At 35.6% G+C, this 26,736-nt stretch overlaps 2 protein-coding genes across 7 annotated transcripts in view; one reads left to right on the top strand and one right to left on the bottom strand.

Annotated features, from left to right (window-relative positions):
- LOC127854260 (homogentisate 1,2-dioxygenase-like) overlaps positions 1 to 1,487 on the bottom strand; it is a 34,419-nt gene extending 32,932 nt beyond the window's left edge. The window contains exon 1 of the mRNA XM_052389289.1: positions 1,394 to 1,487. Within this exon, the coding sequence (XP_052245249.1) occupies positions 1,394 to 1,411 (18 nt within the window). The 5' untranslated portion in view covers positions 1,412 to 1,487. The remainder of the gene's footprint in view (positions 1 to 1,393) is intronic.
- Positions 1,488 to 11,318: 9,831 nt separating this feature from the next.
- Positions 11,319 to 26,736, top strand: part of LOC127854259 (mitogen-activated protein kinase kinase kinase 15-like) — a 68,779-nt gene continuing 53,361 nt past the window's right edge. For all 6 annotated transcript variants that reach the window (XM_052389284.1, XM_052389283.1, XM_052389287.1 and 3 more), the window contains exons 1-9: positions 11,319 to 11,458; positions 15,309 to 15,461; positions 16,077 to 16,299; positions 17,315 to 17,490; positions 21,887 to 21,962; positions 22,149 to 22,241; positions 23,908 to 24,063; positions 24,701 to 24,822; positions 25,580 to 25,692. In XM_052389284.1, coding sequence (XP_052245244.1) covers positions 15,319 to 15,461; positions 16,077 to 16,299; positions 17,315 to 17,490; positions 21,887 to 21,962; positions 22,149 to 22,241; positions 23,908 to 24,063; positions 24,701 to 24,822; positions 25,580 to 25,692 — 1,102 coding nt within the window. In that variant the 5' untranslated portion in view covers positions 11,319 to 11,458; positions 15,309 to 15,318. The remainder of the gene's footprint in view (positions 11,459 to 15,308; positions 15,462 to 16,076; positions 16,300 to 17,314; positions 17,491 to 21,886; positions 21,963 to 22,148; positions 22,242 to 23,907; positions 24,064 to 24,700; positions 24,823 to 25,579; positions 25,693 to 26,736) is intronic.

The following is a 26,736-nucleotide window of genomic DNA, read 5'->3' as shown; positions in this document are numbered from 1 at the left end:
AGGGACACAGTAGTTTTGAGCCTTTTTCGAATTGCGGTCGCAGATTTCAAAATCTGAAAACTGACCCGAGTTCAAGGTCAAGGTCACAGGGGTAAAAAAAATTATGCGCATGGAAAGGTGTACACATGCATACCAAATATGAAAGCAATATCTGAAGGGACACAGTAGGTATGAGACTTTTTCGAATCGCGGTCGCAGATTTCGAAACCTAAAAGCTGACCGAAAATTCAAGGTCAAGGTCACAGGGGTCAAAAATTAATGCGCATGGAAAGGTCTTCTCCAGATACACATGCATACCAAATATGAAAGCAATATCTGAAGGGACACAGTAGTTATGAGCCTTTTTTGAATCGCAGGAAAATCTCTGACCCGGCCCCACCCCAACCCATATAAATTTTGACCTAGGGGTCAGATCAAAATTCTGAATAGTGCACCGTCACACATATGATCATATAGCTACAATGTGTGTAAGTTTCAAGGTTCTAGTGCTAACAGTGTAGGAAATAATAGTGGCCAGGACGGACATACAGACAGACAGAATGACAGACGATGGAGATAACCACAATATCCCCACGCTTTTCAAAAAGCGTGGGGATAATGACCATCAAGTAACATCAAGGCTGTGCTTTTACTGTTGTAATACTGATAATTTTTCAATGATCTCAAATATTTAAAGAAATATTTCTATCGGGCACTTATAAAAACAATTTTAATTACATCTATTTAATTGGTAAAATTTATTAGAAGCTTCCCTTAAAACAACCATCAAAGAACTTCAAAGCTTGGTGCTTTTACTCATGTATCCATATTTTTCCACTTGCATATTATTTGTGTTAATTTGCTCTAATTAGATAAGTTGTAATTTGTTGGTACAATTATATATTTTTTTTCACATATTCTATTATTACAAATAACTACTTCTAATTTTCATTTTCATATTATGTAGACAGTTCACTCCCAAAATGGGGAAACGTCTGGGGTGGAAACGTCTTGGGGGAGGGGCGACTGCCACCCTAGCCAATCACCGGACGTAACAGGGGACACACCCCCACGTGTTTTACAAATGTAAACAAGTGCCAGTGACCTAAATGTCATTCTATCATATAATTACATCTATTTCTCCAAATGCATTAAACCATATATTGTTTTATTTATGTATGAAACTATCGTGAAAACCCTTCCGTAAGCAATTCTTTAACAGCAAGCAATCCACCAATAACCTTAATAGGTTTATTGCTATGATAAAACAGTTCGGATGACATTGAACAAGTAGGTCAAGCAAATCGAAACAAAACAATGCAGCGTTATTCGCCGTCCAAATACAATTTCTATGGAGATGTACAACAAAACTTGATAGCAAATTATCAAATTATTTTACAACAATTTGATATACCTTTAAGTCGTTCGACATATCTGAGCTACTTCTAGTCGTATCGGGATATGGTGATGCGGCGTCGGAAATATTTAAACGCAAGCCAGTTGGTGACAGCAGGCTTAATTTGCTGAAAGAAGTTTTCCTATAGATTCATAATGTTTTTGCACAAATTTGTTTTTTAATTTGTGTTTTGTGGTGAAAACAATCGTATCATATTTTTAAATTTGTTTGTAAATGAAATTCCTAGTGTCTAAGCTTTGAAGCCCATAAACATCAGTATTGAACATAGCCATTATTATAAAAGAAGAAAGAAGAAGAAGAACATTCAAAATCAACGAAATTCTATGTCGTATAATATCGATATTTAAAAAAAAAAAGTTTACACATACAAAATCAATTTTCCATATATAAATAGCCAAAATTCAACACTAGCTGTGTCTGGTCACAAAGATTTAACAAGATACAAAATGCTCTTTTCGTGTTTTTTGCCGACAATATATTCAACACATGTTCATGTACCATGTAAGTGTTCGTGTGTATGAATAGTATCGTTGCGGGAAATTAAAATGGAATATATTGTGCCACACAAAACGAGCATTTTGTACCTTGATAAATCTATGTTACCATACCACAGCTAGCGTTGAAATTTTGGCTATTGATATAAGAAATATTGATTTTTTTATTCGTTGATTTTGAGAATCTATGTTACTTTTTACTGTTTGTTTCTAATAAATCGTATTTACTCTTAATCTGTGTGTACCTCCTGCTTAACGATTGTTTGAGTATGTTTACCAACTAATAATTCGAGTATGTTCATTATAAGTAGGCATGTGCGGGGTCACAGTCACATATAATGCAGCCTCAGCTGTGGTAGGACCTCATAAACCTCGAAACACCCACAATCGTGACTACTCGGAGATGTAGGACAAACTTGGATGAGGAATACCCGGTAGTTTAAAATGTCAAGCCACAACATCTGCGTTTCCATTCAACAACTCCAAAACATGAATTGGTCCTCATTAGATATTTTAACCATATATCAGTGAGAATGCTCTCAGATTGAGTGCATTAGTTCAATCTCAGCTGGAATGTGTCCATCGCGCGGTGCCAGAACACAGGAGTGCAATACCGGTGCACCAGTTAGAGAAATTAGGCTTTTAACAACATTGTAACGCCAGACTCCCCGTATGATGACCGTTAATCACGGGTGCCCCCTCTATTTTGCGATGCATTAATAAAGGAGCCTATGCTACTTCCGATGTTGCGCTAATGACCGGATGTTTTGAAATGTCACGAATAATTCTTTTGGGTGAGTGGGTTTTATTTGTTTTCCTTCAACATCTTTCGCAGTATTGAAAAAATCGGACTATGTAGTGCGATTCAGCGAAGATTAATTCATCCACTAATGGACAGAAACATACAATCACAACCCATTTGGAAACGTGAGGACCTTATAAGTTTTGGCATGGTGCTGTTTTTTGAAAGCTAATCGATGTATTTTGCCTATGTGACGAGCAGACTTTCACCCGATTAATTCGCGAACATCAGACGATTGCGTTCAATATATACTATATAGTTGCAGCATGTACACACACACACTGGCTTTTTGCAGATCTACTTAATAATTTTGTATTTTTCCTAAAGAGATTGAGCAAATTGCAATTACATTTTCAAAATTCGCAAAATATTTTTCCAACAAATGTGTTTATACAGTAACATAATTTCACGAAATAAAAGATGTTACTTCTGCTTGAAACGATGAGTTTTGTCCTCTATTCCAATTGCTCAATTCACTAAAAGGCAAAGGTCAACGATACTTCAATAGACTAAAATGTGTCGTTTGTTCCTTTTTATATCTGCAAAAAAAATGATAGCTCCGGCTTTAATCGTTTACCTTTTTTATTATATTCACGTTTCGTTCTAGTTGTATAGCATATTCAATGGCAGAAATCTTCAAATTCTATTTAAAACAATGTTTCATCATTATTATGAAGACTGTACTTTTTATTATATTTCATTATGGTCGAATTAAGATAAAAAGATCGAACACTCAACCTGGAATACGGCACAAAAAGTGTCTGGTCGGCATAGAAAACTAAAATACTGGTAGCTGAAAATATGCATTGGCGCCAGCTTCTATCATAAGCGCCACCTCATTGGGATTGGCCCCATCTCTTTTGGAAAAATACCAAATTATCTATTAGATCGACAAGAATTCATGTTTTTTTTGGAACAACTTATACATGTTCAAAGCAATTGTTTGATTTTGTAAGCGATTTCGTTGGGTGGAAATGTGCTCGTCACACAAGCAAAATACATCGATTTTCTGTTAAAAACTTCTCCATGCCACAACTTATAAAGGTCATCAGGTTTCTAAATTGGCTGTTATTATATGCTTCTTTTCATGTGTAAGTGAAAAATAATCTTCGCTTAATCGCACAACATTGTCCGATTTTTAAAATAATGCGAAATGTGTTGAAAAAGCAACATATAAAACCGACTCAATCTGTAGAATTATCCGTGACATTCTAATACATCCGGCAGGGCCCTAGCGCCACCTCGGAAGTAGCATTGACTCATTTATCAATGCATGGCAAAAAGAGGTGGCGCCCGTGATTAACCGCCGTGATCCATCGTCGGTGCATTGTTAAGAACTTTACAGCATATTGATGTTTCTAAGGCTCAAACAAATATCTAAAAAGAAACATTCTTAATTGAAAATTATTGAAATATATTTAACTAATGGTAACAGTGTTGACGCCCGTTACAATAACATATTATACCAAAAAATAGAAATTTCTTTTAAAAACGCGAGTTGGCGATTTTACAAGTGCAAGTTGGTGCTTTTACAAAGGCATTTATTTAACAAGAAATAACTTTAAAAGAGATTTCGGCGTAAAGTTTGAATACGAGAGTTGAAAATGCTCACATGTACATAATTAGTTAAATTGAAAACTAGAAAATGTTTAAATTGTATCACTTGTTTATCCGCTTGTTTATAATAATTTTGTACTTTATTTTATTGCATGTATGCACATAGTTCACACAAATTATACGACGAATAATTATACATTGTTCATATCACGCATGTAACATGTAAATATAAAAAGGCACACATATGTGCTTAGATAATAAAACGATCTTCTTTTAACATGACATACTATACTACCGGAATTCTGGTAGTTATATGTTTGTTCACGGTGCCAACTAAAGCATTCACCAGTAGGTTTTCTTTTTTCCCATGTTATTCACGTAATCTCAATGCATTTTTTAACAGGATTTCAATGACAATTTTTTTAGTTATTTGGTGAAACTGTGTTATTAGCATACATGCATTATACATGGCTTCCAAATACCCTTTGCTCGAAAGGCAGACTGATTGAGCACTGACCCTAAAATGCTGCAACATAGAATATACTGCGTTGAAAGCAAGTTCACACATATCACATGATTGCAGTACAACAGTAAATAACATATTCGTTCGTTAAAGAGATTTGTTCACAGTTACCCATAGATCTATACAAATAAATGATTGGTACGCGATGTTTTATATGTATTTATTTATTTTACAAAACAGATAAAACGTTCGTTGTTAAAAAGCAAAGAATTAAAGTTCAAAATAGTGCTACCAGACAATTAGCGAAATAAGAGTTTTGCACAATTGCAAATATTTTTCTTGACAAACATCGTATTTTTCCATGTACACAAAAATATGAACACCATTGGGAAATTCCCGTTACTCTGTACCAGGGTGCAAAATCAACGGGAGTTTCATGGGCTTACACATGGGCTGGACAGAATGTAAACACACCGTCAAGAAATTTATTTTTGCAAATATCTCAAGTTATTGAAATACATTTGCGGACATCTTTAGTGCAAAAAGACAGTTTTTCTTGCAGTTTGTGTCGATATCTTAAGGTATAAGAATAAATCCTTGAATACGTCTGAAATCTGTAAAAAAAATAGAATTTTTGAACAAAAAAACGTGCTTATTAAATAAAGTAATTATGATGTTTTTCACATCGCCATAAGCAGCATAAAAATCTGTCTTCTATGCACAAGTTGAAGTTCTTTAGAAAAATTGTTTACCGGTGTGTTTACATCCAGTTTCGTTTAATTAGGAACCCCAAAGTCACGTGATCCTGCATCCTGTGTACAATATGTACATTTGTACGACGCAAAGACACAATTAATGGTACTACGGCAAAAACGAGTCGGTGTAGACGTATTCTCATTAAAGTTGACACAATTTGATTTATGGAACTATCAAAATATACATACTAACTCCAAATATAACATTCCTCGTTAATATTCGTGCTCTGGTTTTAGCAGGCTGCGAAAATAAAATATTGACATTAAAACTCACAACAATTCTTGAATGTGTTCAGTGAATTTTCCTTGTCTCAGTATTTTAATATAAGAAACAAACACAAATTCAGGATTAATGATAATCATTACGACCAAGTTATTGTTTTGTACATCTCCCAAACGTTTAGATCTACTCGTATTTGTCACTGAACCAAAATGTGTATATCTATGTGAATATTTTGCGCAGAATATAGGTGTCAATGATGCATTGATATGCAGCCATTTAATTTATTTAAATATTTATTTTTATTTTTTGAGGGGGGGGGGGCGTTTTCCGACTATTAAAATTTCAGAATATATTCATTCGGCTCTATTTGCGGAAAATATCCTTAAAATTCAATTTGCCAGGTCAAAACCTGGGTTATACAGCTACATCGAACAAAGATTATTTTATTTCAAACTTATTAAAGTTTATACATGCTTGGGTTCAGAGCCCACTGCGCCGTGTATCGAAACATGTTTGTTGATTTTTTTCGGCGTAAGCTGTATTAAGCCAGCTTATCACCTTACCTGACCTTTGTAAGTGTCCAATAAAATTCAAATAAAATTTCCCGCGGCTAGGTACGAATGAATACACTTCATTTATTCCATTGGCTGATTTGAGTATACCACCAGAACATTGGAAACATATACGCGTCTTTGTAACACTGTTTTACTGCATGAAACAATTTTATCTCTAATGAAAAGGCTTAATAGATAGTACAGTTTTACACTCAATTCTCGACATCAATACAGTTTGTGCGTGCACCTTTTATTTTCAGAGGATTGCCATGGCAAAAGCTTTTATACTTAAAGGCTGTGTTCTCATATTTAGTACTTACTTCCATATTCCTGTCAACATGTTAACATGTAAAAGTGTAAAGAGCAGTGGAAGCGAGGCCTCACTTTAATGCATTGCATTTCAACCCGTGAGATATCGAGTCAATTCGCGGTTAGTGTGTGTGGATGTCAGAGTTTATATACAGGTCATCACCGGAGTTCGCGGCCAGTAAAATAATCGTTATATAATAAAGACGCTATCCGTGAACTAGGTGACCAGGAATTTTCTTTAGACAAGAAATATGTTAAATGAAGATATTCAGCAATATAATTATGGTATGTCAATATTAGATTCTTAATGTGTTTTCAACAATACAATGATAAATATTTTTTTTGATTAATTTAACAATAATTATTCCACCATATTCTAATGTATTAAGCATGAGCGCGATGATTCTCGATACTGTTAATAATCGAATCAAATAGCAACGCCAGACAAACCACTAAAACAGGTTTGTTCGAAGAACGCGCCTATAAATACGGATACTTCGCGTGTGGTCGGTTGACTCATATGTTTTAATTTCACTTCCATTCTTCTTTTGGTTTTCTGTTTTGTATCTATAGGTTTATGACCAGCAATATGTAATAATGTAAAATAAGCCGCGAAAACCCCGCGTAACATCCCGAACTGCGTGTGATGCAGCTAAGAACTGCACAGAAAAAGACATTCGCTATCATTGATCTCATTCATTGAACTATCAACGCCGTATATCTTTTTTTAAAGATATTTCTTGTTAAAAATTTTCCGAACAACAATTACTATCTTATTTTTGCAAGATAATAATAAATGTGTGTGAAAAGTTTGAATATGGATTATTTACATTCATGTCTATATTTTGGGTAAATGCCGTCGATCCAGACCTTTAATAGTGATGTATTTTTTGTCAAAACTATACAAAAACGGACCAAGATGAATATTTCGTGCATTTAATTGGTAGAGCTCATGTACCACTGGAAAGTGTATATAAAAGCCTTCAAGAAGGTTAATTAAAAACAAAAATAACTCAAAGTAAATTGAACATTTTCTATTTATTAAGGGTGTCGTACATGAAGGCTTTATGAAATAATAAAATGTATGTTTCTTTCAGCGAGTGAATGTAATATTTTGATCATAACTTGCAATCAGTAAAGTTACTCAAAATTATGTTCACTTCCCGAATATATGTCGATATCTTTACTAATATGGTGTCTTTTCCTGTTTTTTAACTGTTCATATACACAATTTAAGTAATTGTTTATCTCCAAACTGATGCAAGAGTTATCGGTAAACAAGCAACCATTTTTTCCCTAAAACATTAACATTTTCGTGATTCGATTTAGTATGCAAATTTCCCCGCTGCATATGATGACTAATTCAAGAGATCTAGATCAGAACCATTAGACATCTACGCCGAATAAATCAAATACACGCGAAAATAAAATAATGTAATAAACAGGTATATGACTCTCGGGGTAATACGATGCCTTTATTACTTTTGTAGAACAGAAAACACATTCAATCGACAGTAGCTGTACGTATTTCCACATTATTATGAAGACTTTTTGGGAGAGCGCCGGATAACAACGTTGATAGCTAAACATACAATACAAACTATGCGGTTGAAATTTGCTGATATTGGTTGAGTTCAGTGTAAGAGCCCACATGTGTTATCGTGTCATGATTGGTCATTCAAATTATATTTTCCCGAGTGGGGTAAATACGACTGGAAATATGTGTTTTACATGTCTATAAATATTACCTGATTCATCAGGCTTAATCACAAATGGGTATTTGGTTACACAAAATGTATATATAATGTTCAAGTCGCAAATAAGTAACCGCCACCGGATGGCGTCTGTTTGCGATATTACGGACACAATCGGACATGTGCGTTACAATTTATCGCGTTTTCTCATCTAAACCCGCTTATGTTTACATTTCATGTGGAAAACTGAAAATCAAGTAATACGTGTAATTTTAATTTGATAAATTGAACGGCGTTTGAAACGCGGGTTAAATCAGCTGTAGCTTAATAGGAGCATCAGTTTGTACTATATATCTTGAACATCTGAAGATATCTTCGTACAGAGCAAGACAACACTGCATTCACAACGATCAAATATTTTTGTTCGAAATGGAGAACATTTTCAACGTAAGAAGAATAAATTTCTCCCAGTTCTTCCGATTTCATAAAAAAAAATCAATATAAACAACTATTTTTCTTTTTCTTTAACTTCGAAAGCTGCTATGAAAGCATATAACCGGTATATTGAGACATTTTTACACAAGTAACCCTTCAATTTTGTCCATTATGTTTCATGTGTCAAATAGTCAAAATATACCCAAACATGCCAGAACATGTACAGGGAACCTAAATTAATCTATGTGAACTTTTTTGTTAATCTTTTGACTACTTTTAAAGAGACTATGGCAATGATATACTGGATTCCTACAGAAATATAAAATAAATATATATTTACCTGTATTAATAAATGCACTTACTAAATCTTATTCAATAAGTAAATGAGATAGGATATAATAAAATATGAGAAAATTTTAAAGCACCGAATAGCCAAAAGATCAGAAAAAGTATAACCCAAATTGTGTATCGAGCTCGTGACTATGGAGCGATACGAAGAAATACAATTAACATAGCTTCAACCAGAATATTTATTATTGTTGGTAAATAACCCTCTCCTACTAATAGATACATAGACTAACCACAATTATGACATCAACATATAAACACTATACGTGGTCAGACAAATAGGGCCCCTGTTATAAAATGATTTTTAAAACTAAGAATGCATAAACTTAATGTTCTTAATATATATATATTTAAATCCCAGACACGTGTTTTTACTTTTATTATTATATATATATATATATATATATATATATATATATATATATATATATATATATATATATATATATATATATATATATATATATATATATATATATATATATATAGCCAGGTGTATCCATTATTAAATGGCATGGAGGTTTGTTTCAATTCAGATTTTTTTTAAAGAGGTTGTTTTCTTTCGGACCCGTTTCAATGAAACAAAAATCCCCTTGAATTATCATCAAAAACATTTCTAATGTTTTAGGCACTGACGCTCGATCGGTCATTGTCGGCTCGGGTACTACTGACATGCACCCCGGGTACTCGTAAATATTCTAACATGTACCCCGGGTACGGTAAATATACTTAATCGTACCCGGTTGATATTAGACTGTACCCGAGTTGTATTCCCGCCCAAAACCCGATGTCTTAAAAAGCGCTACCGATTATTTAAAACAAACTTCTCTTTAAAAAAAACTGCATCAACATGCTTTTTAAGTATGTGTTTCGATTATATAGAGGACATTTTACAGAAAATTGACATAAATGTGAATATAATTAATTTAAAGAAATAGCCGCCAACGACCGATTCAGCGTTAAATTTTCCGGGTACGTTTTAGTATATTTACTGTGCCCGGGGTACATATAAGTATACTTAAGAGTACCCGGGGTGTATGTAAGTAAAGCGGCACTGACCAAGTGATTCCTTTTTTTTTCACTCATCACATCAGTTTTAAGGAGATGTGCCATACGTCTTTCGACGTCTATCGACTTTATTTTGAACAATAAATAACACTGATTGGCGCTTCGAATACAAAAAAAGATCAATAGTGCATTGGAATCCGGGTGTCATAAACACTTGAACGACTGCTTCTTTTGCTCGATTGGTCATGGTCGGCTCGGGTTCTACTTAAATGTACCCCGGGTACTCTTAAGTATACTTACATGTACCCCAGGTACGGTAAATATACTTAAACGTACCCGGTCGATAGTAGACTGTACCCGAGTTGTATTCCCGCCCAAAATCCGATGTCATAAAGCGCGCTACCGATTACAGTAAAACGATATTGTTTATCTTAAACAAATTTTTCTTTTAAAAAACTGCATCAAAATTCTTTTTGAGTATGAGTTCCGTTAATATAGAAGCCATTTAACAGAAAACTGACATAAATGTGAACATAATTAATTTTAAAAAAAAGCAGACAACGACCGATTTAGCGTTAACATTCGCGGATACGTTTTAGTATAATTGCCGTACCCGGGTTACATGTACGTATACTTAAGAGTACCCGGGGTACATGTAAGTAGTACCCGAGCCGACAATGACCAATCGAGCCAGGCCCGTAGCCAGGGTTGAAAAGGGGGGCGCGAATGTTCCCATCAACGATTGTTATTGAGCAACGAAGTGGCGAAGGGGGATAGATGCGGGAGAGGCTGTCCCGCTCCTACAGTAAGGGGGTTTGGAGGTCCTCCCCCAATACAATATTGAAAATGAAACTAAAAATACTGCATTCTGGTGACTTTTTATCTGTATTTAGAGACTGAAGTTAGAGAGCATTGTTGTATGAAATTTCACATTCATTGACCATGTTCAGTGACTGATAAAAAAATGTTGGGTGCGAACGCACCCAACGCACCCCCCCCCCCACCCGGCTACGGGTATGCGAGCGCTACTTTCCATGCATGTGCGAGCATGTAACGACAACTCTGTTAGAGATTGAGCTTGTGAGTGATGACGCCTTGGGGTGAGAGTGTTGCGGTTCTTCTTTTAGTAATGTTTAGTGGAATTTAACCTTTATAATTTATATTATTGTTTAATAATTTTATTTTATCTTAATACTTTTGTACTTTACTTTGAATATAAAAAGATAAATGCAAGATTAAAAACATAATTTAATTGCTAATTAAATTAACGCATTGAACGAGAACGACCTTGACCCTTACTATTAAAAAACAACAAGCATTTGCATCTGTTGGTGCCTAAAATTGTTGGTCTATTAGTCACTGTATGCACATGCATGGATAATGATCCTTGTTTGCATTACAGAAAATTACGTTTGCTTTTGTAAGTCCGTAACTCCATTTTAATTTATCTAGATTTGTACGTATTGATCACGCTATTTCATTCAGAAAAGACAATACTTCAAGACAACCATACTGTCATACTGTTTTGGGCATGGGTTGCGGGTTTTCCCTCTTAAACCTGTTCGCCCTGGGTCGTTTCGCCCTTACATGAGGGTTGTTTCGCCCATATTTTAGTTTTACTTACAATGAAAGCCGATTAATTAACATACCAATTATCTTACATTGAATAATTAATTAAAGTACGTTGTATACAACACCTTTCAAACCTCTTACACACAGATATATGGTTGTTACTGGTAGAGTCGTGGGTTCTGTTTGATTCGTGGGTATAGAAATCGCGTGAAATCTCGCGATAGAACGTTCGCACATGATGCAGTTTGTTACAGAAAAATGTTTTGACACGGTCACCATTTTTGTCCGATAAAAAATGCGTCAAAACCAAGTAAATAGTGTAATTCATCATAACTTGATAGGTCCTTATGAAGTATTTCCTCATTTATGTATTGTTCATATAGTGTTTCAAAGTAACATAAAATTGTTTATTTATGAGTATTTACCATGCTACATCGTCTGTTGACATTTTTTCACAAGAAATTAACCTGTCCTGCAAGGCCAGTTTAAAGGCTATTTGTAGTATGCAAATCTTGAAATTCTGGCAGCCAATCAGAACCCACGAATCAAACGGAAGCTTATTTTCATGATGGTAGTTTGACACTATCAACACAGTAGATTATTTTGATGTTTAAAGACGATAAACATTTGGAAAAAAGCAACACATCTTAAAGAAGGAAGGTTAATAATTATTTTCATTATGATTCATGGTCATATATTTATAAAATATTTGTGATGTAACAACTTTACGAAAATTACCCACGACTCTACAAGACTATAGCATATTTACTGTGAAATATACCAACCACAATTGTGAAATAGAAATTAATTGTAATTACCGTATATTCAGATGATAAAAAAAGAATATCTAATGTGTGACACGTATTTGTAATGTCTTGTTGCTGTTGTTAGTAACGTTCAATTGGTCACTGTCGGCTCTGGTACTACTAACAGTTTGTCAACCAGTTCCTGATAATCAGCAGTTCCGATTAATTTGTATTTAATTTTCCACAATTTCCCAATAAAAACAAAATGATAAGAGTCTAAGGTATACATTAGGTAATAAATAAATTAATTAACAAAGTTTTAGCAAGAAAGCTTTTGTATTATGCTTACAGGGGGGATAAATGCAGCAAAAAGTTAACCAGAACTGATTGAATGAGTTATGTTTTGAAATGTGCATATGGATAAAGAAGCAGTGCTCCAGATAAGCTGCGTATCTGCGTCTTTCACCCTATTAAAATGTTCAAAAACGCAAAGAAATACAATATCATGCGTATTGAAATGCAACAGATTTGACCTTTACGCAAATTCGTCAAATTTGATGCGTACATTACAATAGATCGAAAATGCTTTGCTCATTTTCGGTATTTTCTCTTTGGAATTATTTTCGTAATGCGGCGACGCTTTCATTTAGCAAGCAACTGGATGACGGAGCAGAGAAACAGTGGAAGTTATCCAACCCCTCTGCGGACTAGATTTCATTGTCAAATTAAGCGTCTGACCAAATTATTTACGACGACATACATGCGTTTTAAATCCGACTTAATCCGTCGTTAATTGTGCATGTCTTTGTAGAGCGTCTGAACTTTTAGCTTCTATAACGATGCAAAATAAAAAGTCTAAGAGAGGTCGAAAGACATCCGCGACTGTTGCACCAAAATATCAGTCGATCACAAACATTTTCGAACCAAGAAAGCAAAAGCCAATAAGTGCCGAATCATTCGTGTTATCTTTTTGTTAATTAAAAGTTTATATTATGGAAAGTTTCAAGGATTTAAAATGATATGAAACATCAATTTATTAATGTTAATGATAATAGTTTACAATTTTATTGAATCAAAACAAGTGTCTAGCTTAAACAGAAGTAAAGCGGCAATGATTTTACAGTATGCATTTTTATGCCCCCCTTCGAAGAAGAGGGGGTATATTGCTTTGCTCATGTCGGTCTTTCGGTCGGTCGGTCTGTCGGTCGTTACGTCCACCAGGTGGTTGTCAGACGATAACTCAAGAATGCTTGGGCCTAGGATCATGAAACTTCATAGGTACATTGATCATCACTCACAGATGACCCCTATTGATTTTGAGGTCACTAGGTCAAAGGTCAAGGTCATGGTGACCCGAAATAGTAAAATGGTTTCCGGATGATAACTTAAGAATGCATACGCCTAGGATCATGAAACTTCATGGGTAGATTGATCATGACTCGCAGATGACCCCTATTGATTTTGAGGTCACTAGGTCAAAGGTCAAGGTCACGGTGACCCGAAATAGTAAAATGGTTTTCGGATGATAACTCAAGAATGCATATGCCTAGGATCATGAAACTTCACAGGTAGATTGATCATGACTCGCAGATGACCCCTATTGATTTTGAGGTCACAAGGTCAAAGGTCAAGGTCACGGTGACCCGAAATAGTAAAATGATTTTCGGATGATAACTCAAGAACGCTTTTGCCTAGGATCATGACACTTCATAGGTACATTGATTGTGACTCACAGATGACCCCTTTTGATTTTCAGGTCACTTGGTCAAAGGTCATGGTCACAGTGACAAAAAACGTATTCACACAATGGCTGCCACTACAACGGACAGCCCATATGGGGGGGATGCATGTTTTACAAACAGCCCTTGTTTTATTTTTGAAATACCGTCCAACCATCCCACCCAAGAACCCCCCCCTCCGAAAAAAAATATAATTTTTTTGCATTTTTTTGCATTTTTAGAAGATAATGTAATAAATGACCACACCCCACACTATACGCCCCTCTCAACTCCACCCCTCCCTTGATCCTTTGTGATTGAAATTGAGATAGGTCCCTACACCTTTAAAAAGAAGAATAGATGAGCGGTCTGCACCCGCAAGGCGGTGCTCTTGTTTAAAAATTGCATCAACATGCTTTTTGAGTATGAGTTTTGATAATATAGAGGCCATTTAACAGAAAATTCGTCATTAATATGAACATAATTAATTTTTTTTTTAAAGCAGACGACAGATTTAGCGTTAAATTTCCCGGGTACATCTTAGTATATTTACCATACCCGGGGTACATGTAAGTATAGGCAAGAGTACCCAGGGTACATGTGAGTAGTATCCGAGCCGATAATGACAAATTGATCGTTATTAACGCAACACAATTTTATGCTTTAGAAATGTGCACAAATAAGATAAAAAACACAGACACCGAGAATAGTCAAGTCTAATACATGAGACACTTAACACAATTTTAATGATACTAATTTTGCTGGAATATTACCTATACAAAAAGTATATTTAACAAGAGACTAACTTGTGTTGCTGGCATTTAAAAATAACTTTCTTTTATGAATAATTGTTTGAAATTTATAAAGTTTTAGAAAAACAAGGCAGTGTAATTTCGGAATGTTTCTGTTGTTTGTATAAACAATTGGGACGACTGGTTCAAACTTTTAACAATACTTGGATCCATTAAATGAAGTAAACAAACTTGGATAAAACACACTATGTATTGTCCAAAAAGGGCTTTTAAAACATTTGCCTCTTTGAATGATAAATATAAAGGTTTTGATAATACTTGGGTAAGGGCACATGAAAGATTGGTCAGGGCTAGTAGGTTCTGCATTTACTAGCCCGAATGGGCTAGTTGAAAAAAAGTTAGTGTTAAGCCCTGATAAGGCCCCTTCTGTTCATCAATCAAAAGTTGCAAACTACATGTATATGTATGTATGCTGGTTCCAGTTGAGTGACCATGAAGGTGGTGACTGTGATTGATGTGACCACAGCGGGGGCCACCTCAGGGGCTGTGACTCCAGATGCTAAATCTATCAACCCTATCTCTCTGTTGAACACTAGAAAGAAGGCATTGAGTGATGTGGACAAAGCGTGTAAAAGGTAGTCAATTAACAATGCCAGTCTGACTTGGATATTGACCATCCTTAAAAATGTGACAAATTTTGACTTTTTTGTATTAGAGGAAGATTTTAGGCATATTGGTGTGTAAAAAGGAGCAGCTTTAAAGTCGTTAGCTGTAAATATGTGCTCAAAAAAGATTATATTCAAGTAACTTACTTAATGGTTGTTATTTAAACCACATATTCCCTATTTCCTCAGATTTGTTATAAAATGTACATAATTTTTCAGCTTTGAATGTAACATAACGACGGTTGATTGTGAATGTATACGAGTTTTCACCAATAATATATTTAAGTTATATATGTACATACTTAAGTTCACTTAAACGGCACAAGCCTGTAAGGTGCACAAGACACTGAGTTCTTGATCTTTAATCACTCAGCTGATTGACTAAGCCAATGTTTATGCCTTCATTTTCATGTACTGCATTATATGATCTACCTTGCGACATGATCAAATAGCCATGTCCTGAAATGATAAACATTGGTCACCGTAGAAGTCTTGCTTGAAGCTGAGTGACTCAAAACTTGAGTGATAAACAACATATATCTGCAAACTAGAAAAGTGTATCATCTTAATACATTCTTGTTTCAGCTGTGATGCCTGCCTAGAGAACATTGTTTTCCAAAAGCTGGACTTTGGAGAGACGGCAGTACTGGATATGTTCTACAACGCCGACGTGGTGGTTGTGGATATGACCATAGCTACCCAGCAATCCTCTCTCTTCTACCACATTGGTGTGCGACAAAGCATGAACATGAAAAACAATGTGGTCATCGCTAACGATATTGATCCAGAGGGTACTGTTTCACTAAGGGTGAGCAACATAACTAATTATAGCTTTATATTTATAAAATTCATAAGCAAAAGTATTTTATACTTGCGAAAGAAAATATATTAAGCTACAAATGAATAAGAATTTTAGTTCATAGTGTCATAATTGATATTGTTTATGCCTTGCAATCTTGAGTTCCCAGGACTTTATGTCCCCCATAAGCGTGGCATATAGCAATCGTCTTCAGTCTGTTAGTCTTTTCGCTGTTCTGTTTTTTTGAGCTTGTTTACTTTGAGCTTTCCGATAAACACCAGATTTGTGTATGTGAGTCTACCTACTGACAGACCTACCGGTGAAGTGTGAGTTGCGTTCCTGTCCAATGATTTTTGGCAAAGTTGTGGGCAATTTTTTAATGAAATGCTTTCAGATACATTTATTCAGCTGATTTTAGGTATATGTGTTTCCTTCATGAATTACAGATGAAGTGAGTTTTGTGTCGCCCTTGGACTATCTCTAAAATAGCTGCAATGTGGATTGAAGGCAAAGTAGAGGGCCAATGTTTCACAAATGCAGTTCTTGTTTATTGTCCCCTACTGGTGAAACCGGAGGGGACTTATGGTTTGCGCTCTGTCAGTCAGTCTGTCAGTCAGACTGTCACACTTTTCTGGATCCTGCGATAACTTTTAAAAGTTCTTAATATTTTTTCATGAAACTTGATAGATGGCAATATGGAGATTATGCACGTCATTTCATTTTGTTCCTACGTTGAGAATTCTGGTTGCTATGGCATCAAATTAAAAAAAAAATCTGACAATGGTGTTGTTTAACCGATAGGGGACAATATTGCTTGGCAATCTCTTGTTCCTTTTCTATTAACCTTCAAAGGATCTCCCTTCATGACATATATGAGTGGATCTACTCAGGAAATTCAAGAATGTCTCAATAAGCAGTAAGCTTTATGCATATTATACGATCAAGTTAAAAGTACAAAAATGTAATAGGTTTGAACGAAATGAAGAAGAAACCCCATTTTTCTATTGCTGCATGTCTATTACAGCTGTCAACAGGCTCAGGTGTGTACTTCTTCCCCTACATGCTGGACAGTAATGGCACATGTGTGGTGCAGGATGGCTCCTCACTGCTCTACTCGGAGGCGTGTGTGCACCCAGAGAATGGACCCTCCCTCTACAACAAAATCAAGAAGGTCTTGAACGAGGTGGATGAGGAAAATGTGTATGTTGCCATTGAAATATCACACAGTCTCAGTTTACGTAAGATAATAAAATATGAAAGATTTGAGCATACTGTAGACATTCAGTGGTGGGGGTTGTTGTAGACGTTTCTTGTGATATAGTAGGATATGATGCTATAGTATGGTGTTTTAAGAGCTTGCATCAGTAGAGATGGTTGTGTGAAGCCATACCACATCAAGGCACAGCCTTGAGTTAGATGCTAAATGACTAAACCAACTAGACTGATGATATTCTCAGAACACCTTGTCACTGAAGTATTTGGTTAATTATATACCCTTTTCTGCATATTATTTTTAAAATATCAACATAATTTGTTTGCTGTCTTATGTCAAGAAACAAAGTTTTCTTGTGGCATAACGATAAGCCTGCTAATGTTTTTCTCGACACAAAAAAGAAGTCTTGTTCAATGATGCAGAAACAGAAAACACTGGTTGGGAATACGGTTTCACTTGAGCATTCTGTTGTATACAATAATTATTTATTTGTGGAAGAAAAACAATATATGATAAAGGAAGGAATCCTGAAATTACAAATGGAATACTGGCATTTCTAAAAGCCATTTATTTCCAGGATGACTTTTATATGAAAATTTAGTACAACATCACATCATCCTTGTGTAAAGCAAGAAAAAGGTATAGTTTGATGCATTTGAACCTTGTAGCCATTAAACAATGAGATCTTTACTATTATGCCCCCTTTCGAAGAAAATGTGGGTATATAGTTTTTGCACTGTCTGTCAGTCTGTCACACTTTTCGTGCCCGCTCTCTAATTCAAATAATTTTCACCCGTTCTTTACCAAACTTTGTCAGAAGTTGTATCTAGACAATATCTAGGTCAAGTTCGAATATGGGTCATGCCGGGTCAAAAACTAGGTCACGGGGTCACTTAGTGCATTTCAAGGATTTAGTATTTAGGTTTCGAAAAATGCTCATAACTTCCATCAAAGCGTTTATAAGGGGCATATGTCATCCTATGGTGACAGCTCTTGTTGTATATAAGTTTTGTAGCAAGTTTACTCAATGTTGTGCCTGCAGCATCAGGGCTTTTTTTGCTGATTTTGTGAAGCGGCCCTGGCCCCCTTATTTTGTGAAAAATGAGTCGCGAACTTTTCAAAATTGTGAAAAAATGAGTCACGATCTTGTACAAACTGTGAAATTCAGAAATCAATGCATAAGTATAGTAAAAGCATGTTTAACACTTAAATGTTATGAAAATGTCCTTAAATAATGTAATAAAATCATATCTTCCTTGTATGAATAGTATATTCAGGGGTTTCACTGGCCCCCAAAAAGTTGTGCAACTTTATCGCGGTGTATAAACTGCCGGTTATTCCTATTAATAAGAACAATCGTTTAAAGAACCTTACTACATTAATGAATGATAGCATTGACTGCATTTTTTTATTACTTTTAGAAGTATGTTAATTAATACATAAATAACAACAAGTACCTTCATAAGCCTTAATAAGCTTTATTATCTCACCTGTCACAAAGTGACATGGTGAGCTTATGTGACCATGTGATGTCCGGCGTCCGTTGTGCGTGTGTGCGTGCGTGTGTCCGTCAACAATTTGTTTGTGTAGACAGGAGAGGTCACAGTTTTCATCCAATCTTTATGAAATTTGGTCAGAATGTTTATCTTGATGAAATCTGGGTTGGGATTGTATTTGGGTCTGGGGTCCAAAACTAGGTCACTAGGTCAAAAACTAGGTCAAATAATAGAAAAACCTTGTGTAGACAATAGAGGTCGCAGTTTTCATCCAATCTTTATGAAATTCGGTCAGCATGTTTATCTTGATGAAATCTGGGTTGGGATTGTATTTTGGTCATCTGGGGTAAAAAACTAGGTCACTAGGTCAAATAATAGAAAAACCGTCAACAATTTGTTTGTGTAGACAATAGAGGTCACAGTTTTCATCCAATCTTTATGAAATTTGGTCAGAATAGTTATCTTGATGAAATCTGGGTTTGCATTGTATTTGGGTCATCTGGGGTCAAAAACTAGGTCACTAGGTCAAAAACTAGGTCACTAGGTCAAATAATAGAAAAACCTTGTGTAGACAATAGAGGTCGCAGTTTTCATCCAATCTTTATGAAATTTGGTCAGAATGTTTATCTTGATGAAATCTGGGTAGGGATTGTATTTGGGTCATCTGGGGTCAAAAACTAGGTCACTAGGTCAAATAATAGAAAAACCTTGTGTAGACAATAGAGGTCACAGTTTTCATCTAATCTTTATGAAATTTGGTCAGAATGTTTATCTTGATGAAATCTGGGTTGGGATTGTATTTGGGTTATCTGGGGTCAAAAACTAGGTCACTAGGTCAAATAATAGAAAAACCTTGTGTAGACAATAGAGATCACAGTTTTCATCCAATCTTTATTAAATTTGATCAGAATGTTTATCTTGATGAAATCTGGGTTGGGATTGTATTTGGATCATCTGGGGTTAAAAACTAGGTAACTAGGTCAAATAAAAGAAAAACCTTGTGTAGACAATAGAGGTCACAGTTTTCATCCAATCTTTATGAAATTTGGTCAGAATGTTTAACATTGCATAAAAAAAAATCAGATTACTATCCTCATAATTTAATCCATGTCCGTTTTAATTGTGCATTGTAAAAACACTTACCCTTCTGTAGAAGCTTCGGCTTTTTTATGGTTATCCTGAATTTCAATAAATTTGGATTATTTGGTGTGTTTTTAGCGAGGCTGTTTTCGGAGAGAAAACCCAAGCTATTGTCATAGCCAGCTTGTCTGCCATCCGCCGTAGGCGTCATGCTAAAACCTTAACATTGGCTCTAAAATCAAAGTGCTTCCACCTACATAGGCTCTAAAATCAAAGTGCTTCCCCCTACAACTTTGAAACTTCATATAGTTGCACCTTGATGTGTTCTACATGCCACACCCATTTTTAGGTCACTAAGTCAAAGGTCAAGGTAACTGTGACCTCTAATATAAAACTTTAACAAAAACCTTTACATTGCCTCTAAAATCAAAGTGCTTCCACCTACAACTTTGAAACTTCATATGTAGATGCACCTTGATGAGTTCTGCATGCCACACCCATTTTGGGTCACTAGGTCAAAGGTCAAGGTCACTGTGACCTCTAAAAAAAAAAATTCTGACAAGCTTTCGCAGCCGAGTGTGGCACCCGCTATGTGGTGATCTGTTATCTTTTTTGCATAGTACCGCGAGTTGCGCGACGCTATTTTGTTTGGATAATGGTGAGGTTGATCGGCCGCTCGTAAACTAATATGCACCGGTTTCAAAATTTTAATCGATTCACGTTTGTCATCGATTGAAACAACGACGTCATTTAAACAATTAGTAAACAAAATTGCGAAATCGAAATGAAAAACAGTGAAACGAAACTTAATTTTAAATTGTGAAATGTCCGTTTTTGACAGTTTTGAGCACAAAATGTCCGTTGTTTTTTTTTTTAATCGCGGCCGTATTAGATTGAATTGTCCCTGTCCGTGAATTGTGAATTGTCCGTGTCAAAATTTCAAAATGTCTGTCCATGGCCAGTCTCAAAGAAGGATAAAAAGCTCTGTGCATGAATGATGTTGAGTTGATATTACAAAGAAACCATGACACATAAATGATGATTTTACTGTTCAGTATTGGACTGTGGGCATATCGCTCATACCTTTCCCAGTGAACAGCATATAATTCAGCTGCTTATTCAAAGAAACTCTTAAAATGAAACGATGTTATGGAGGGTGGGACGTGATATCTAGTTGATATAGCAACTGCAGATAAGTGTGATCATTAAACCATTTTGGCACATGGCTCGTTGTTGTCATACAAATCAATCTAGGTATTAACACAGTTTCTTTAGTTAATTGTTACATCAGTGTAACTTCCATTTATTGTGTTTTGATTGGGTAAAACTGCAGCTCAGCTGGACGCTAACTGACACCTTGCGCAACACGCGCTTGTACCCTCCTGTACATGTAGGTCAGTTGTCAAAACACTGACACAAGCTGTTATCAATTGTCTGACTGATACAAACATCTGTGTGAAAAAAATTTGATTGAGTGTTCTTGTACCAACTTCTGTTTTTGTTGTTTTCTATAAAAAAATCCAATATTTAAATCAAAATTTTAAATATGAATATTTTCTTTTTTTCTATTATTGGCCCCCATTCCTTATGATAAGGTTTATAGTAAAGTATGTTATTTTTGGAGCCAAGATGAAATTGTGAATGTGTTTTGACGTATAAATATTTAAACCATCTTTTGTTCTATTTTCACTAGCTTTGTTTAACCTTATTAGTTGATTGCTTCAGTTAGCCAAGAAAGAGTGTCCTAGACATGTGTGGTTTCCATTAAGCAGTAGTGTATTCAATGGTGTCATGCTGTTCACTGTAGGACTCACCTGAAGGAGAGATTCCTGTCTGACCTGCGCAAGGCACGGGAGACCTTCAAGGGGGAAGATCTAGTTAAGGTCAGTGAAAATCTGTCATTTTGATCGATCAAGTAATTAATGAAAATGATTAAACTGTTTAAAAACACTTAAAAATTGAGGTCCAAAATTTGTTTCATGTATGTTCTAACTGAATCCAATTCCTAAGATGTCCTTTATTTATATATATACTTGTCATCTCTAACCATGCAATGTGTCTTTATGTAGATGCTGAATGGCATGAAGAGACGCCTGGACGACCCCCTGCTGCTCTCTGTGGATGTCGTGGTCAACCTGCTCATATCCTTTAGGGAAATACAGGTCAGTCATAAAGAGTACAGATGAGTGAGTAGTATACTGAACTGTAGCATACAGGTCAGTCAGTGGTATACAGGTCAGTCATAAGTATACAGGTTAGTCAATGGTATATAGGTAGCCTACAGGACAGTCAGTAGTGTACAGGTTATTTAGCATACAGGTCAGTCAGTGGTATACAGGTCAGTCAGTAGTATACAGGTCTGTCAGTGGTATACAGGTCATTCATAAGTTTACAGGTTAGTTAAAAGGATAGAGGTCAGTCTTTTGTTTACAGGTTAGTCAGAAGTATAAAGGTCAGTCTTTAGTTTACAGATCAATCAGAAGCTAACAGGTCAGTCAGTAGCATACAGGTAGGTCAGAAGCATACAGGCCAATCAGTATTGTAGATTCCTTAAGTAAAATACAGGTCAGTCATAAGTATACAGGTCAGTCAGTAGTATGCATTCCAGTCAGTGGTATACAGGTTAAGCAGTAGTATACAGGTCAGTCAGTAGTATACAGGTAGGTCAGTCAGTGGTATACAGGTAGGTCAGTCAGTGGTATACAGGTCAGTCAGTAGTATACAGGTAGGTCAGTGGTATACAGGTCAGTCTGTAGTATACAGGTGAGTTAGAGGTATACAGGTCAGTCAGTAGTATACAGGTCAGTTTGTAGTATACAGGTCAGTCTGTAGTATACATGTCAGTTTGTAGTATACAGGTCAGTTAGAGGTATACAGGTCAGTCAGTAGTATACAGGTCAGTTTGTAGTATACAGTGTTGTCAGTAGCATACAGGTTAGTCAGAAGTATACAGGTTGGTCAGTAGTATACAGGTCTGTCAGTAGTATACAGGTCAGTCAGTAGTATGCAGGTCGGGCAGTAGTATACAGGGCAGTCATTAGTATACAGGGCAGTCAGTAGTATAGAGGGTAGTCAGTATCTTACAGGGCAGTCAGTAGCATAAGGGTCAGTCTGTAGTAAACAGGTTAGTCAGTAGTATACAGGTCAGTTTGTAGTATACAGTTTAGTCAGTAGCATACAGGTCAGTCAGTAGTATACAGGTTGGTCAGTAGTATACAGGTCAGTCAGTAGTATACAGGACAGTCAGAAGTGTACAGGTCAGTCAGTAGCATACAGGTCCATCTGTGGCAGCATACAAATCAGTCAGTAGTATACAGGGTAAGCAGAAGTATATATGTAAGTCAGTAGCATTCAGGTCAGTCAGAAGTATACAGGTCAGTCAGTGGCATTCAGGTCAGTCAGAAGTATACAGGTCAGTCAGAAGTAATAAACAGATCATTCAGTAGCAAACATGTAGAATACTGGTCAGTCATTAGAGTACATGTCAGTCATTGTCATACAGGTCAGTAAGTACCATACAGGTTAGATAGTTTTATATAAGTCAGTCAGTTTTGTCTTGAACAAATAAAGGATATTAAAATAACTTTGCAGTAGTTACAAGCATACTGAGTTAGGCACCCTATAACCAAGTCTTAATGGCGTATTTTTGTGACAGTGGCACTCATGTTTGAATATTCCAACATTCAAATATTTGTTTCCATCCTTTAAAGAAAGTTTTAACATGCTCCTGGGGTTCAGATTAAATCTATGTGTTTATATGTTTGGTAAAGCCATCCATCATATGTTGATATTGATCTAGCTTGTGCAGTGTGTATGTGGTTTGTGCAGGACTACAATGCCATGGTGAAGTTAGTGGAAGACCTGGAGGTGATCCCAAACAACAAGATTACCAGCACAGTGGCTGTACAGTACCATTATTCATTCGCCCTCAATAGGAGAAACAAGAATGGTGACAGAGATAAGGCTTTACAAGTCATCCTTAAGGTCAGTGTGCCCCTTAACTAATAATCCTGAATATAATGTGCCTTTCTACAAGTTCAGTTGTTGGTGTAATCTTTGTTCTTTTTAGAGCACTACTTATTTATGTATGTGTCTTGTGTGATGCAATACGTTTAGAAATGCAGGTTTCATATAATGCATTCCATTGTGATGCTGTCTCAGACTGACTCAATGTCCTACAAATTAACCAAGCAACCTTTTATAAATAACTTAGAGGCCACAAAATGTACATATACTAATTTGTCCAATTTAAGCTGTGGCATTGATATGAACAGTATATAATGTTAGTGACCCTAACGGCTTTTAATTTTTAATAAACATGAAAATAAATTTAATGCTTGTGTTTCTTATAAAAGTCTATGCAGTCCATGGCTCCAAAATGATTCGTTCGTTAGGTGGGGGCATTTTTGTCTCATTTCTTTAATGAAACTTTTGGAAGACTATCTGTTCAGATTAGTTCAGATCCTTTGGTTCTTACATGAGTCCTGCCGGGTCATTGGGCCTATTGTCAAAATTGATTGGGAAGTACATATGCTCCAGCAAATCAGTTCAAATTTCTATATTTCTTTGTTCATTTGAACATTAAAACCACATCTGTTATGCTTATTGTTTCTGTTGCTAGGTGATCAGCCAATCAGAGAATGCAGTGCCTGACCACTTGTGCCTTGCTGGTAGGATTTACAAGGACAAGTTTGTGGAGAGTGATTATGAAGACAGAGAGGCACTTCAGGAGGCTATTAAGTGGTAATATGATAATTAAAAATATACTGCTCTTAAGGTTCACGAAACAGAAATCAGGTACAATTACAGGCCTTTTCCGCCCTATGCCACGGGTCGGAATATCGGCCCCATTCCCAATGCAAATCTGGTTGTTTTTTCCCAATTGAAAAAAAATCCCAATTCCCCCCTAAAAAAATGTGTTTTTTATAAACCTTGAAATTTACAAGTTAACCTGATCCAGTGTAGAAAATAGGAAAATATTGCATTATTAAATTATCTTTTGCCTTGAATTTGTTTTAAAACAGTAAAATATGTTAAATTGATTATTTAAGACTACTTATTTTCCCAAAATCCGGCGCTTCGCGCGATTTTTTTCCCCCTCAAAAAAGGCCAGGCCCTTTCCCCAGAATCAGATAAAAAGAACTGCACTCATCACACATGTTCATAATATTTTGGTAAACTTTTAATAATATGATATCAAAATAGTCGTTATTTACCAGTTAAGGGCTTCTTTGAAATATTAGAAACACTATTTACATGCGATTATTTTTCCCAATTGAGCCAGTTTTGTGATTATTTTTTTTCCCAAAATGGGGGTTTTCACTATGTGAAATTCCCAAAATTCCAGTGTGGCGTTTTCCCAAAATGGAGCGGAAAAGGCCTGAATTATTGAAAGAAGAAGCAGAAGCTATCTGATATAAATATGCATGCAGTCCTAACAATATCTCCAAGAACAAATATTCACCCATCTTCAGTCTCAGTGAGGTTTGAGTGTTTGCAGGTACAAAAAGGGGTTTGAAATTCAGCCTAACGAGTATGCAGGCATCAATCTGGCAACGCTGATGGTGATATCGGGCAAGGAGTTCAGCACCTGCAATGAACTCAAGAGGATTGGTGAGTTCTTAAGTGCAAACACAGCACAATTTATAAGTATTGGAAATACACTTTAACACCGTTATTTCGAAGTCATATGGACCGTTATTTTTTTTTTCGGATTAACGAAAATTCATAATAAACATTTGACAGAAGACTTATTTGATACTGTAAAAATAAAATGTTGAATTCGCATGGTTCGGTTACACGCTACTATTAATAATTGTTTTACTTAAAAATGTAAACTAGTCAGGTAGCAATAGATTTCTTCTTGTAACAAACGGAGGAATAAAACAATTCTTTTTCTTCTTTTTATTTTTCTCTAATTACAGAACACATAAAATATAATGAATAGCACAAAGTATCAGAAAATATAAAATATAACGAATAGCACAAATTATCATACATGTAAATACATATGAATACATTTTCGGAAATGAATTAACATTTTTTTTAAATAAGACGCGATGTCTCCCTGAACACCGGCGTTTGTTTGTTACTAAAGAATGCAAAACTACAAAAATAGTTATCATCGGCTTTTGATGACATTATAAAATTAACACACTACGCGTTGACAACAAATTGTAATTATCGGCTTTTGACGCGCCGCGCGCAGACAACAAAGATGTGAAATTACGCTCAGTGTTTTGGCTTCAGATTAAAGATTGATAATTAGGTGCGAATTATAGTGTTGGGACTGACAGAATCACTTCGAATTAATGATTTCTTCGTTTTAACGAAGTTCGGTTTAACAATGAAATTTTACATAAAACAAAGAAGAACCAAAATCGGGACCCGAAAATACTTTGAAATAAGGGTGACTTCGGATTATCGGTGTTTGAAATAACGGTGTTGAAGTGTACTTGTTATTGAGATGAATGATTTAAGGTTGTCTTATCCATGAAAGGCATTATGCGATAGTGGGTATCCATGTCAGTAAACACATAAGCATTACATTTGATTTTGCAGTCAACAATAGTAATGCATAATTGCACATAATTTAAGTCGTGTTCTAAGAAAACTGGGCATAATGCATGTGCGTAAAGTGTCATCCCAGATTAGCCT

This window comes from Dreissena polymorpha, chromosome 12 (assembly GCF_020536995.1).
Source record: "Dreissena polymorpha isolate Duluth1 chromosome 12, UMN_Dpol_1.0, whole genome shotgun sequence".
In the NCBI taxonomy this organism is placed as follows: Eukaryota; Metazoa; Mollusca; class Bivalvia; order Myida; family Dreissenidae; genus Dreissena; species Dreissena polymorpha.
Note: the sequence above shows the minus strand (reverse complement) of the source record. Positions and strands in the feature narration are given on the sequence as shown.